We start from the raw sequence: 13947 nt of genomic DNA on the forward strand, positions 1-13947 counted from the left end.
TGCAGTTGATCATATACAATGAATGAACAAGCAACTGTTTTACCAAGCTATTAAAATAAAAACATTATGAATTACCTTTTTGCTGCTTCAAATTCATTCTCCACTTCATGGAGCAGAGGGAAGAAAAAAGCAGGTGGAATTGTGTGCGCAAGAGGGCTGAGCCACTCCAAAAATAGCCTCTCCCAATCCTCGTAGCTGGTAGGTGCTCAGATGATGGGCTTTTACAGCCTCGTCCTCGCTACAAATGTACCTCTATAATCCTGGTTAGTCCTCGTAGTAACTTGTACACAAACTGCCCCATTCTGTTGTTGCTAAATTTTGAACATCTTGAAATTAGTGCCACGCTCAGAGATGAGCCTCGTTAACTGAATATATGAGGTCTGTCCAAAAAGTAACGGACCTTTTTATTTTTTTCAAAAACTATATGGATTTGAATCACGTGTGATTGCATCAGCCAAGCTTGAACCTTCGTGCGCATGCGTGAGTTTTTTCACGCCTGTTGGTTGCGTCATTCGCCTGTGAGCAGGCTTTGAGTGAGCACTGGTCCAGCCCCCTCATCGGATTTTTATTGTCAGGGAAATGGCAGAGCGACTGCCGCTTTGCTCCATGAAATTTTTTTCAGAAACTGTTAGAGACAGCCAGTTGGAAACCATTTGAAAGATTCAGATGGCTTTCGGTGAAGATTCTGTCGGCGTCACACGGATTAAGGAGCTCATTGCGCGCAACCAAAAAAACATCTCCGTGTTGGAAGTAAAGCCATCGAAAGCCGTCTGAATCTTCTGAATGGTTTCCAACACGGAGGTGTTTTTTTTGTTGCGCGCAATGAGCGGCTCCGTGCCGACGCGTGAAATCCTCCGCACGTCTTTCATTACAAAATCTCCTGTAACAGTGGAATGTGCCGCAAAAGTGCTATGTCCAGCTCTCTTGCCATTTCTGTGGTAGTCACACGATGTCCCGGATCAACACAGCGTTCAGTTTGGAAATGATCTGGTCGTTCCAGCCTGTTGATGGCCGCTCGGTGCGCCGCGCGCCCTCCGCCGCTGTGGGCCATCTTTAAAAAGGTTTTAACACTCCTTAATCTGTGTGACACCGACAGAATCTTCACCGAAATCCATCTGAATCTTTCGAATGGTTTCCAACTGGCTGTCTCTAACAGTTTCTGAAAAAAATTTCATGGAGCAAAGTGGCAGCCTCTCAGCCATTTCCCTGACAATAAAAATCTGACGAGGAGGGTGGACCAGTGCTCACTCAAAGCCTGCCCACAGGCGAATGACGCAACCGACAGGCGTGAAAAAACTCACGCATGCGCACGAAGGTTCAAGCTTGTCTGATGCAGTCACACGTGATTCAAATCCATATAGTTTTTGAAAAAAATAAAAAGGTCCGTTACTTTTTGGACAGACCTCGTACTGCCTCTAAGAGCCTCTCAGGGCCACCATTCTCCCACAATAGTTAAATAAATCCATTCATAGCAAAACAAAAAAAAAAGCATGCTGCGTCACTCATTATTCATCCTTCATAATTTGGTGGGACCAGGGCTTTAAGCCCCTTGAGATAAAAATTAAAGTCATATGGACCTGACTGTATGTTATAGTAATTTCTGTGGTCACTTCCTACTTGGATCTCTGAGTGAGACCGTGTGAAGGATTCATGGGTTAATTGCACCACTGGTCAGAGCTGCTTCCAGATGTGAATGTAGGATGCAGGAGGTTAGGGTGCTGAGTTTGGATTATATGGAAAAACATGAATGTTAGAAACAGAAAGAGATAGGGACTGGAAAGAGAGATAATCTGTGTTTGTGTGGTGAGTGTATGTGGTGTAAAGAAAAGCTGAATATTCCACTTGGTGGCAGTGAATATCCAAGCTCTGCAAACCCCACCACTTATATGATCCCCAACCCACCAATCTATCCTTCCAAGTTTTTCACTTTAAGCAGTTTTATATCTCCCCAGCGAGAGGGGCATTAGCCGAAGCAGATACACAAGCTTTTTCCTCCAACGAGCTGTAGATCCCCTGAAACCTTTTCATGCTGCGAGCCATTGATTGACTCATTTGTTTTACCTGCCATCTGCAATTCATTATCTGTGCTGCCAATGGAAGGGCATATTGCTATCTCTGAACGGCTTCTTTTTCTGCATTTATGAAGTGACTGATGCACCTCATGAGGACGCTGCCTTCAGGTTTGCTCTCATACCTACTTGTAGCTGCTGAGAAGGTCTGTGCAGGTGGCGTTGTTTTTGCAGGGCTGTGATAAACATTCATCAATTTCTTGTTGGCAGAACTTCCCCTCCCAGCCGGAGTGGCACACACACTCATAGCTCTGCAATACAAAAAATTAAGAACTTTTAAAGCATATTTTTAAAAAGAAGGAAAGCAGCATCTAATTATATATACGAGGTCTGTTAGAAAAGTATCCAACCTTTTTTTTTTTTTTTTCAAAAACCTGATGAATTTGAATCACGTGTGCTTGCATGAGCCAACCTTGAACCTTCGTGCGCATGCGTGAATTTTTCACACCTGTCGATTGCGTCATTTGCTTGTAAGTAGCCTTTGTGTGAGGATGGGTGTAGTCTCTCGTCGTTTTTTCTTTGCAAGGAAATGGCGGAACGACTGGAGCAGCACGACTGCATCAAATTTCTCGGATAGTCACATGATGGAAAAGCCACCGAAAGCCGTCTGAATCTTCCGAATGGTGGAAGAGCTGGGCATGTTACAACATGTCCTGTGAGACTTCAACATGGTGGCGCTTTTGCTCCGTCAGCTTCGTGCCGAAGCCATCGGCATGAATTCGCTGCAACTTTTTTCATGGCAAAATCTTCTGCACAGTGGAATGTGCAGAAAAAGTGCTGATGTCCACCTCTTCCACAATTTCTCGGATAGTCACACAACGGTCCCACATCACCACAGCATTCACTTTGGAAATGACCTGGTCATTTCAGCATGTCGATGGCCGACCAGAGCGTGGCGCGCTCTCCACCGTTGTGCGGACGTCTTTAAACCAGTTGTACCGCTCCTTAATCTGTGTGATGCCCATAGCATCGTCACCGAAAGCCGACTGAATAATCCGAATGGTTTCCACCTGGCTATCGCCCAGTTTCTGGCAACATTTGATGCAGTCGCTCTGCTCTAGTCGTTCCGCCATTTCCTTGCAAAGAAAAAACACAGAGAGACTACATCCATCCTCACACAAAGGCTGCTTACAAGCAAATGACGCAATCGACAGGCGTGAAAAAATTCACGCATGCGCACAAAGGTTCAAGGTTGGTTCATGCAAGCACACGTGATTCAAATCCATCAGGTTTTTGAAAAAAAGGTCCGATACTTTTCTAACAGACCTCGTATATATATATATATATATACACAAAGCTGAAAATTCTGTTTAAGTGTGATTCTGCACAAAAAATAGTGACCATGTGATCACTGGTTGCTATTCACACTCCCATCCAGTAGATGGCAGTGTTCTGTGCATTTTGCCTGAGTGTTCTATGCATTTTGAGTCAAAAGGTTGAATGTAAATGACCTTTTTGTAGCAGCCTAGCAGCCAGGCCCCTTCTGCTGGGGTATTGTTGAACTCAGCTCCTCATAGCTGACTGACTACTGCAAAACATGTAACAGACAGGAACTAACATGTATGATTTTAGGTGTTTGAGATTTGAGGTGTTTTTTTGTTGTGCGCCATGAGCGGCTCCGTCCCGACACGCGAAATCCTCCGCACGTCTTTCATTACTTTTTGGACAGACCTCGTACATGTATTTGTATTGAACCATTTCGGTACGGGACATTTGGTTCGGTACAGGGCTGTTCACGGGTGAGATCGCGCTGAGTGTGTTTACATTCATTGTTGCCAACTTAGCGACTTTCTTGCTAAACCTGCCAACTTTCCAAACCCTCTTGACGACAAATCTAGCTACTTTTCCTGGCAATACCGGAGACTTTTGTGATGTTTGGTGAATGAAAGTGAAAGTCTCTGTTGTCACCGAGCGGCAGCGGGTCTCCCCCTTCTCCACTGCAGCACCCTGTAAAACACTGAGCGGAGGGATATCTACAATCCTCCTCACTTGGACTCGTTCAGCCTACTGACCTCTTTTGCTGTGCTGTGATTAAATAGTCCCCAGACTTTGAGAAGCCCTGGCCTTGAGAAGCTATTTTATTTTAACAAGTGATGGCCAATTTTAAAGGCAAAGTAAAAAAACAAACCAAGAATCAAGTTTATTTGTGGTTCTAAATATTTTAAAGGTGGTTTTACTCACTTTTTTGCTTCTCTCACAAGGTTTCTTATTTGAAAACTTTATTTAAAAAGATATATTAACAAACAAAAAAGAAACAGTTAATTCAGGGTTTTCACGTATCCCATAATCCCTTGCGAGCCAGAGAGTCGCTACAGTCAAAACAACAGAGAATCCACATGATGACAATTGTAAATGAATATTATACTACAAAAATGTAATTTTTTATGCTTTTCATCACGTTAATAAGAGACTGCATGCATAATACCCTGAAAGTTGCTAAAACAATTATAACAAATAATCTGTGTCTGCTACGTTTAATCTGCATGGAATTATTAAACGCAAACCAAATTTCAGACATATTATATATATTAGTCTGGAACAAAGATAATAATCAAGACGTTAAAGAGCAAACTTCACTTTCCATCCGAACGACATGATCAGGAAGCAAGCGTAGCTCACAGCAGCTCCCATTTAAAATAACGGAGAGACAGCCTGTGATTCTCTCATGTTTACATAAAACAAATGCAATGTCTATAAACCCAGATAATATATTCACGAGAGTTTTAGGCACAATATAAAAATAGTTTTATGTTGCGATGTTAATGGTGTTGTCCGTGTGCAGCGGTTAAAGTGCAGCCCGATCACAGCGTCTCAATACAGTTCTCAATGTTACTGACATCTCGCAGCGCGGTGACCTCTTTGAAGTTTTGCAGTATTTGAAACCTGAAAAGCCTCAATAGAAAGAGATAAAATAAAAGAAGAAGAAGAAAATAAAATAAATTGTACAAAAGTAAAGGGATTCTTTAACATTAATTTTCTTAAAAAAATCCCTTATAGAGTGTGACACTTTTGGACAAGTTCATTTTTCTGGCAAAAAATATGAAGGTTGAATAAAATTGAACAGGGCTTCATGCTGGAACCGTTGTGCTGCTCTTTACTTGTGGAAAGGTTTTGTTCAAAGCTGTTTAATAGGAATGGATTTTTTTATAATACTTCATACATTTGTCATTTATTTGAGAACATTTTATTTAACTTATTAACAGGCAGCACTTTGAAATTATTTTATTTTCCTGTCTGTATAATGTTACGATAAATTGTTGTTCCCATACTGTACCGAAAATGAACCGAGGTACGTACCGAACCGTGATTTTTGTGTATCGTTACACATATATATTATATATATATATATATATATATATATATATATATATATATATATATATATATATATATATATATATATATATATTTATTTATTTATTTATTTATTTCTCTGCTTTGACTGGGCTGTCATTAAACTATGACTGTAAAACATGTTATCATGCCTACAGAAGTTCTGAAACAAACATCAACACAACAATAAACAACAGCAATTGGAGATTTCTGATGTCCGCCAATGTGGATCACCTCCAAAATTCAGTGGAATCTTCTGTGCCCTAATATGTATTTGTTGTGCAAATTAGGTGAGAATCCATGCAGCAGTTTTGATGTAATCCTGCTAACAGTAATCTTTCAAAGCCTATATAAAGTGAAACTTGATCCAATATCCGGATCCAGATCACTTCCAAAATGTAATGGATCCTTCCTTGGCCAAATATCTATCTGCAGTTAAAGTTCAGTCAAAATCCATGCAGTAGTTTTGATGTAATCTTGGTAAAAGACAGAGAGGCAGAAATACAAACAAATAAATAAATTAATTAACGTTGATGATTTTATTACATCCTTGGCGGACGTGATAATTTGATAAATAGTAATCATCATATTACAGTATAAATCAGCAGTTGGAAGCAACAGTGGCAACCCGCCTCCTTGGTTTCAAATTGTTGCATGTAAATCTGTCGATCAAGGATGCATAATGAACCCCATATGAGGTCAGTATTGTACATCAACTCCAGACAGTTGCAGAGAGGCCATATTGTAATGATATCATGCACAGAGGCAGTGTCCTTCAAAACTGACCTATCGTGACTTGCAATAACCCTTCCTTTTATCTTGCAAATAGAAACCGAATATCAATCATTAATACTGCCTGGCGATTATACTCCTCACGTGCACTGAAATGATCAATCATTTGTTCTTATTTGTTGTGTATTTGCTGAGCTTGGCTTAACAGCAAGAATCATTATTTCTTCCAAAAACCCTAATCCTCTGCATTATTTTTTGCAATTTTTTTAAGCCCATCCATGCATCCAAATTTTAATGTTGGTTATTACATACTATCTCAACCATTACTGCCGTATATACTACAAGTGAGTGACCAAAGTGTAAGGATATAATTTGGACGTATGCAGTCACAATCTTACCTAACCAAATGTTTACAGATGAAGCATATTTGCATACCCATGTATGCCACAAATTTATTTATGTATTTTTATTTTTGCAATGGTGGATGTTATATGTTTATATAATGGCATGTCTCCTTGAACACTGCTATCATTCTACTTTGAATCTTCCATACAAGGTCTTCTTTGTTTACCAGGCTCCATCTGTGTCACTTGAGAGGACAGTGTTGTCCATTTGCGCATTATGGATTTAGCAGCTCATCCTGGTACCAATGCGTATTGAGGATATGGATACATATGGATTGTGAGGTACTAAGCTAGAATGAATATTTGGATGTAGCCCATTTATCAGAGTTACTTTTAGCATCATGTTCCTAAGTTACCATGGCAACCATGAATCACATTCTACAAAAATACACTAATTGCGGCTTATAATGAAACAAGACGCTCACCTTTACTGAAAATATTGTTTACTTACATGCCCTACATGATTATTTAGGAAATGTTCCATTGTGTTTCATATGCAACAGTTTGATACATTAATTATAGCAACAAAAAAAAAAATCTTTAGATTAAATCTTTAGATTTTTTTATATATTAATTCCTATGCTATGATTGGAATGTGTTCATTTACAATTATCAATGACAAATGCCATAGCTGAGCAGTTTGGTAGCCTTTGAGAAAATATGGTCAATGAGGAAGATGTATTGTCTTCCAGGGACAAACACGCACATACTCACGCATGCATGGACACACACACACACACACACACACACACAAAACTCCTATGTGCGTCTTCTCCTCAAATTCAACATGTTTTTTTTTTTTAAATAAAAACAACATATACTTGAAACATTTCTTTTTAATGCGCATTTAACATTTAGGGCCTGATTTACTAGTCCCATATAATGCTAAATTGCGTGGGCATTCCAAACTTTTGCTTGGTGAATATTTTACGGGTGAATTACTAAGAATAAATGCACATATTATGACACTGGGTGGTAAATTGAAATATACAGCAGTGTATAAATAATGATTGGCATGCGTTAATGACTATAAGTGCAAAATGAAATTCACTTGCACAACATAATCACAAACATTTAAAATGAAAATCTCATTTATTGAACATTACCCAAATCAAAAGTGAACGTGCCTTGAAAATATTTTGACTCGGGGATGCACATTGCTTGGCACAAGTCCAAATTTAGCACTGCTCGCTTTCACTGTCAGTTTAGAGTGACAATTTTCAAACCATGGGCACTAACACACCCCCATACTATCACAGATGCTGGCTTTTGAACTTTGTGCTGGTAATCTGGATGTTTGTTTTTTTTTCCTCTTTTGTCCGGAGGACACAATGTCCATGATTTCCAAAAACAATTTGAAATGTGGAGTCATCAGACCACAGCACACTTCCACTTTGTGTCTGTCCACTTCAAATAAGCTCGGGCCCAGAGAAGGCGGAGGCGTTTCTGGATGTTGTTGATGTATGGCTTAACTTGCACTTCTTGATGTAGCAACGCGACTGTGTTAACTGACAATGGTTTTCTGAAGTGTTTCTGAGCCCACGCGGTAAGATCCTTTAGACAATGATGTCAGTTTTTAATGCAGTGCCACCTGAGGGATCGAAGGTCACGGACAATCAATGCTGGTTTTCAGCCTTGCCGCCTACGTGTAGAAGGTTCTCCAGATTCTTTGAATCTTCTGATTATATTATGGAGTGTAGATGATGGAATCCCTAAATTCCTTGCAACTGAACGCTGAGAAATATTGTTCTTACACTGTCTATTTTTTCATGCAGTTGTTCACAAAGTGGTGATCCTCACCCCATCTTTGCTTGTGAATGGCTGAGACTTTTGGGGATGCTCCTTTTATACCAAATCATGACACTCACCTGTTTCCAATTAACCTGTTCACCTGTGGAATGTTCTACACAGGTGTTCTTTGAGCATTCATCAACTTTCCCAGTCTTTTGTTTCCACTGTCCCAGCTTTTTTTGAAATGTGTTATGTGTTATGTTGAAATGTGTTGAAATGTGAAATGTGGATTTGCAAATCATAGCATTCTGTTTTTATTTATATTTCACACAACTTCCCAACTTCATTGGCACTGGGGTTGCATATTTCTTTTACCTAGAAGGACTTGATAAATGTCACAATCAGTTTTATTTAGGCAGTAAAAGTTTTATTTAATTTAAAATGGGCCATTACAAATTTATGTTTATCATGGTGTTTTATGTGTTAAAGAAAATTGAGTGGAAATAAAGAAATAGATACCCAAACAGCTGATGGGGAATGGCTTTTAATCAAATTTATGAATGTCTGCAGTAATCACACAACAGTGGTTAAGTTAGCACCAAGAAAACATACCATTTGTCCTGCACCCTGCATTCACAGGGTGCAGGACTACTTTGTGTCCCGAGGGTGAATAAAAAGTCTGTGGGTCACAGAGCTTTCTCTTATCTTGCCCTGCTTTGTGGAATGATCTCCCTGCATCAATAAAACAGTCAGATTCTGTCCTCAGGAACTGCTGCAACCTGTTACCACGTGTTACGATTAATGGCACATGTTGCTGGAGAATTATCAGGAACCATTACGCATGGTCAAGAATAGTGTTCCGCGTTGGTGTGTGCTGTTACGCGCTATTGCGCATAACAGCGCATCGTTAACTTCTGTCACGTTGTGAACGAGGTGAATTGTCGCCACACACACACCCATATTCATCCAGATTGCTCCAGGTTTTCAGAAGAACTTTGTGACTGCATACGTAGTTGGGCTCTGTGCATGAAGTGGCGCAGAGAGGAGGAGGAGGAGATGGCCAGAGCCAGATGTGTGGCTTCATGCGGCTCTCGTCTCACGCGTTTTCCCAAACATCAGGTACATGCAGCAGGTGGAACACTTGCAGGAACGCGCTGAGGAACACTGAAATGAGACTTTTAGCCGACTTCGTGTCAGCAATCAAACTGAAGGCAGTGCCGCAGGGTTTAATTGTGCGCGCGCTTCTTCCTCCGCCTGACTGGAGGAGGTGCAGAGATGTCTGGCTGCACGTGATTCTCCTCTCGATCTTCTGGTTCCTCTGGCTCAGACTCGTTCTCCCGCTCAATAACAGCAGGTGGAACACCTGCAGGAGCGTCCTGAGGAGCTTCAGCAGGAATTGTGGAACAACACTTTGCTGACTTCACTGTTCCTCTTCGGCAAACTGCATCAAACTGAACGCTGTGGAGCCGAGTTTAATTGTGTGCACGTGACAGAAAACTGATTCATCGTGCGTGCAGTGAAATGTGACGCTGCGTTACAAGTCGTGTCAAAACTTGACAGTTTCCGTGTCACTTCGTAATAACGCGTGATAGTTTGGGCTCCAAGAACCATCACAGGAACCACTACGAACACTGTCACGTTCTATTAAGGATCACTACTCATCAAGACGGATCAACACGCTCAGTTGCGACCTCCACGGTGTGAGATGAAATGAGGGTGGTGTGTGACATTCGTGGAAGATTTTTTGACAGCCAAAAACATGCTCCACGAATATCAAGAATATAACGCACCAACACACACTATTAAGAAACCTATACAGATGCGTTAAGTCACGTTAAGAATGTCAGGAATGTGTCACGAATGACAGAAAAATTACATTCGTAACACGTCTTGCTCATGTGTAAACGCACCATTAAAACGCACTTATTTTCCCTTTCTTATGGCTAGCATACTGGCATAGTGTGGTACTATGCTTCCTACCCTTTTAAATTCATTTTATTCGCAAACGGAGCAGGTCGCAGCCTCAGCTTTATCTAAAGTCTGAGTCTTTTAGTGAAGCTTAGGCTAGTGGCCAGTGATCACCTTAGTATTTCTTCTGTTTTTCTTGTTGCTTCATGCTGACAAATTATACCTTATTTATTGTGTTTCTGCCGCCTGATTCTGTTTTCTTTTGTCTGTTTGAGGTGCGGCTCCATCCATAAGTGGGAGTAGGTGTCTTCTGCAAACCTCATGTCCAGCATCCTGTCCAGGAGGCTTGCAGAAGGAGGTGTCCAAAATTTCCTGTATATTTGCATTGTCAAGTGTGTCGGTAGCATGGCCCAAGCAGAGGGTCACCCTTTGAGTCTGGTCTGCCTCAAATCATCACAGAGAGTTTTTCTGTACCACTGTCACCTGTGTGCTTGCTGTAGGGGTTGGTAAGGTTAGACCTTACTTGTGTGAAGCGCCTTGAGGCAGCTTTGTAGTGATTTGGCCAACCCAATGTGAGAGTGTCTGGATTTGGCATACAGAAGCCTGTGAATTTGTCTGAACTAATTTACATTATCACAGTGACTCTCACTTTTATGCGTGCACTGCGCATTGTGCACAGAGTGTGCAAAAGCGTACATAAAAGTGCACATCATGCACAGTACACAGCTGATTTGTTACCTTATAGCCTTATAGTCTATTATTCATTAAAAAAAAACACAATTTTGGAATATATTGCGCTTAACTATTTCACCAATTGGGAAACCATGACAGAGACAGGTTTGCTTCAAGGCTATAAAGTAATGAATCAGGGACTTACTTAAAATCTGACTTATTCTGAAATATTGGTTTTGACTGGTTGTCAAAAGAGTATGTGTTATTTTTGAACTGTTCATCAAAACAGGCATTTAAACCTGTCTGAGTTTCAAGCAGAAGTACTGCAATTGTGGGCATTCACACATGCCACAACATCAACACTGGTGGAAAGGTTATGATGGTTTGCCAGTTTGTTATATTGTATCATGCTTTTAAAAGCAGGTAGGCTCAGTTCTGGCAAGTGATATATCTGGAGTGAGCATCATAATGAAGGTCAGGTCTGGGATCCGATGCTGGAAATGGGTTGGTTACCACCCACACAGATAACTGGTCCCCATCTCACAAAAGCAGCTATCTATCTGCCTTGGCATGGTGATACTTGGTTCCTCTGGGTCTTTTCCAATTGTTAGGATCCTTAGCACTAAGGCATCTGCACACTGGATCATGCTTCGAGAAGTACGCCAGAATGCAGTAGTGCCACAGATGACAGTTCCTCACAGTACAAGTGGTATGTCTCATCTGAACAAGTTTTTCCTTAGCACTCTCACCAGTCTATTTGCTTATGGGGTGGGTAAGGTTTAAACCTTAATGCCCCTTCACACATAGCACAATTGAAGCCGAGTGGCTCACAAAGGAGGAATTGCATGCCACTTGTGAAAAATCGGGGCCGCCTCAAATGCTTCGCACAACTGTCGCCCTGTGAGTACCCACAGGATCACCTCTCGGCAGGTGTTGGCCAAATTCCAGATGCCACACATGAACATCCAACACCTCTCGCTGGGCACTTAGAAAAGGCGGGGCTATTCGTGCTCCTAGCACAATAGTGGAGTGCAGATGACCACATTCGAGCTGTGTGTGAAAATTGTCTGTCACACGTGTGTGCTGTTATCAAGCAACACACATGGGTGTGACTGTGCCGACCCCCCCCACACACAAACACACACACACACACAAACAACCAAATGGCATGTAAGAGTGCGATGTGTATCCCCCTAACAGAAATGGCTTGTGGAGTGTGTCGTCACCCCCCCCAACATACACACACACACACACCATGATCCAACAATGTGGCTGAGTGCGATTGCTGTCCAGCGCAGTGCACAGCTGGAACAGCTGACCATTGTGTACTGTAGCTCAGCTGATCACATGAGGACCGGCGAGTGTGTGTGCGTGCACGGCACAGTGTGAAATGAATGAGCCAATCGGGCAGACTGATGTCACTTCCGCCATGTAAACTGTAGCTTACATGACAGACAGAAAGAGTGGAAATTAAATACAACAAATGAGGGTAAAGGCGTGAACTCATTCATGTGCGATCGCTTTGCTCATACACTCTGTTATGAACAGACGGAGCATGTCAGCTTAAAAAAAGCTGGACCTGACAGTGCACGCAAGGTGTTAAATTAAAAACACAGACATCAGACAGATGCAGGACAAAAAAATAATAATACATACAACAATAACTACATACATAAAATAAAAATCACAGAACAAAGGAACACAGTGTGACCCATTTTTTTTCTGTGAGCTGACGAGGTCCACAGACAAAGGTGGGCGAGTCCCTGTGACCTGCAGCTGTTCAGATATCTGTGCTCGCAAGTCACAGCTGGAGAACACCTGTAGTGACTTGTAGAATATGACCTTGCATAACTTGACCGTAAGGCAAGGAAGCCAGCATGCTGTTCTCATGTGGAAATAAATTAAAAACCTATCGCCTCAGCTGACCACAGCATCAGTGCACCGCAACACTGGACACTACTGCGAGGTGAGTGTAACTGCTGGATTTCCCACATTGTAATAATTAAAACACATATCACATTTGCAACGCGGTTACCAGCGCATCACTGTGCGCTGTAGTGTCTGGTTTCAATAAGTTTTAACTTGAGACGTTATCGTTTTAAAAATGCACTGAAATTTTTTTTTTTTTTTTGGCGCTCGGCCTGGGTTCGTGTGTCATACATCATATGAACAAAATGAGGAACCTTGGGGTAATTTTTGATCCCACGTTGTCTTTTGACCTCCACATCAGGGATGTTACTAGGACTGCTTTTTTTCCATCTGCGAAATATTGCGAGGATCCGCCCCATCCTGTCTATGACTGATGTTGAGACCCTGATTCATGCTTTTGTTTCTTCTAGACTAGATTATTGTAATGTTCTATTTTCAGGGTTACCGCAGTCCAGCATCAGGGGTCTTCAGCTGGTTCAGAACGCTGCCGCCAGACTTCTGACACGTAGCATAAGGTCTGAACATATCACACCCATTTTGGCATCTTTGCACCGGCTCCCTGTCTCTGTGAGAGAAGATTTTAAGGTTTTGTTATTGACTTATAAGGTTGTTCATGGATTGGCGCCATCTTATCTGGCTGATCTGGTGGAACTTGATGTGCTGGCCCGGGCTTTGTGGTCGCAGGATGCGGGACTTCTCTGTTTTCCCAGGGTGAAGAAGAAGTCAGCAGGTCAAAGAGCCTTTTCGTATCGTGCACCCACCCTGTGGAACAGTCTTGCTCCGACCGTAAGGCAGAGTCCGTGGACATTTTTAAGTCAAGACTGAAAACCTATTTCTATTCTCTTTCTTATGAATAGCTTTTAATTTTTTATCTGTTTTATTCTTTTATTTCTGTTTTAATCACGTATTTGATTTCTTTTTAATTCATTTTTAATTATTTATATACATTTTACATTGAATTGTTTCATGGAAGGTGCCTTGAGATGGCTCTGCTGTGATTTGGCGCATTATAAGCTAATTAAATTGAAATTTAATTGAAATTGGACACTCCGTGCCAGATGCCTGTAAAGATGCCAGTTCCCAAATGCTTACTGAGTGTTGTTAGAAGGAAAGGTGATGTAACACAGTGGTAAATATACCACTGTCCCAGCTTTTTTGAAATGTGTTGC

At 41.4% G+C, this 13947-nt stretch overlaps 1 protein-coding gene across 1 annotated transcript in view; it reads right to left on the bottom strand.

Moving 5' to 3' along the window:
• The window catches only part of LOC117522958 (protein eyes shut homolog), a 159987-nt gene that overhangs the window by 63860 nt on the left and 82180 nt on the right, over positions 1 to 13947 (bottom strand). The window contains exon 6 of the mRNA XM_034184378.1: positions 2199 to 2320. Coding sequence (XP_034040269.1) covers positions 2199 to 2320 — 122 coding nt within the window. The remainder of the gene's footprint in view (positions 1 to 2198; positions 2321 to 13947) is intronic.

Source organism: Thalassophryne amazonica, chromosome 13 (genome assembly GCF_902500255.1).
Source record: "Thalassophryne amazonica chromosome 13, fThaAma1.1, whole genome shotgun sequence".
NCBI lineage: Eukaryota > Metazoa > Chordata > Actinopteri > Batrachoidiformes > Batrachoididae > Thalassophryne > Thalassophryne amazonica.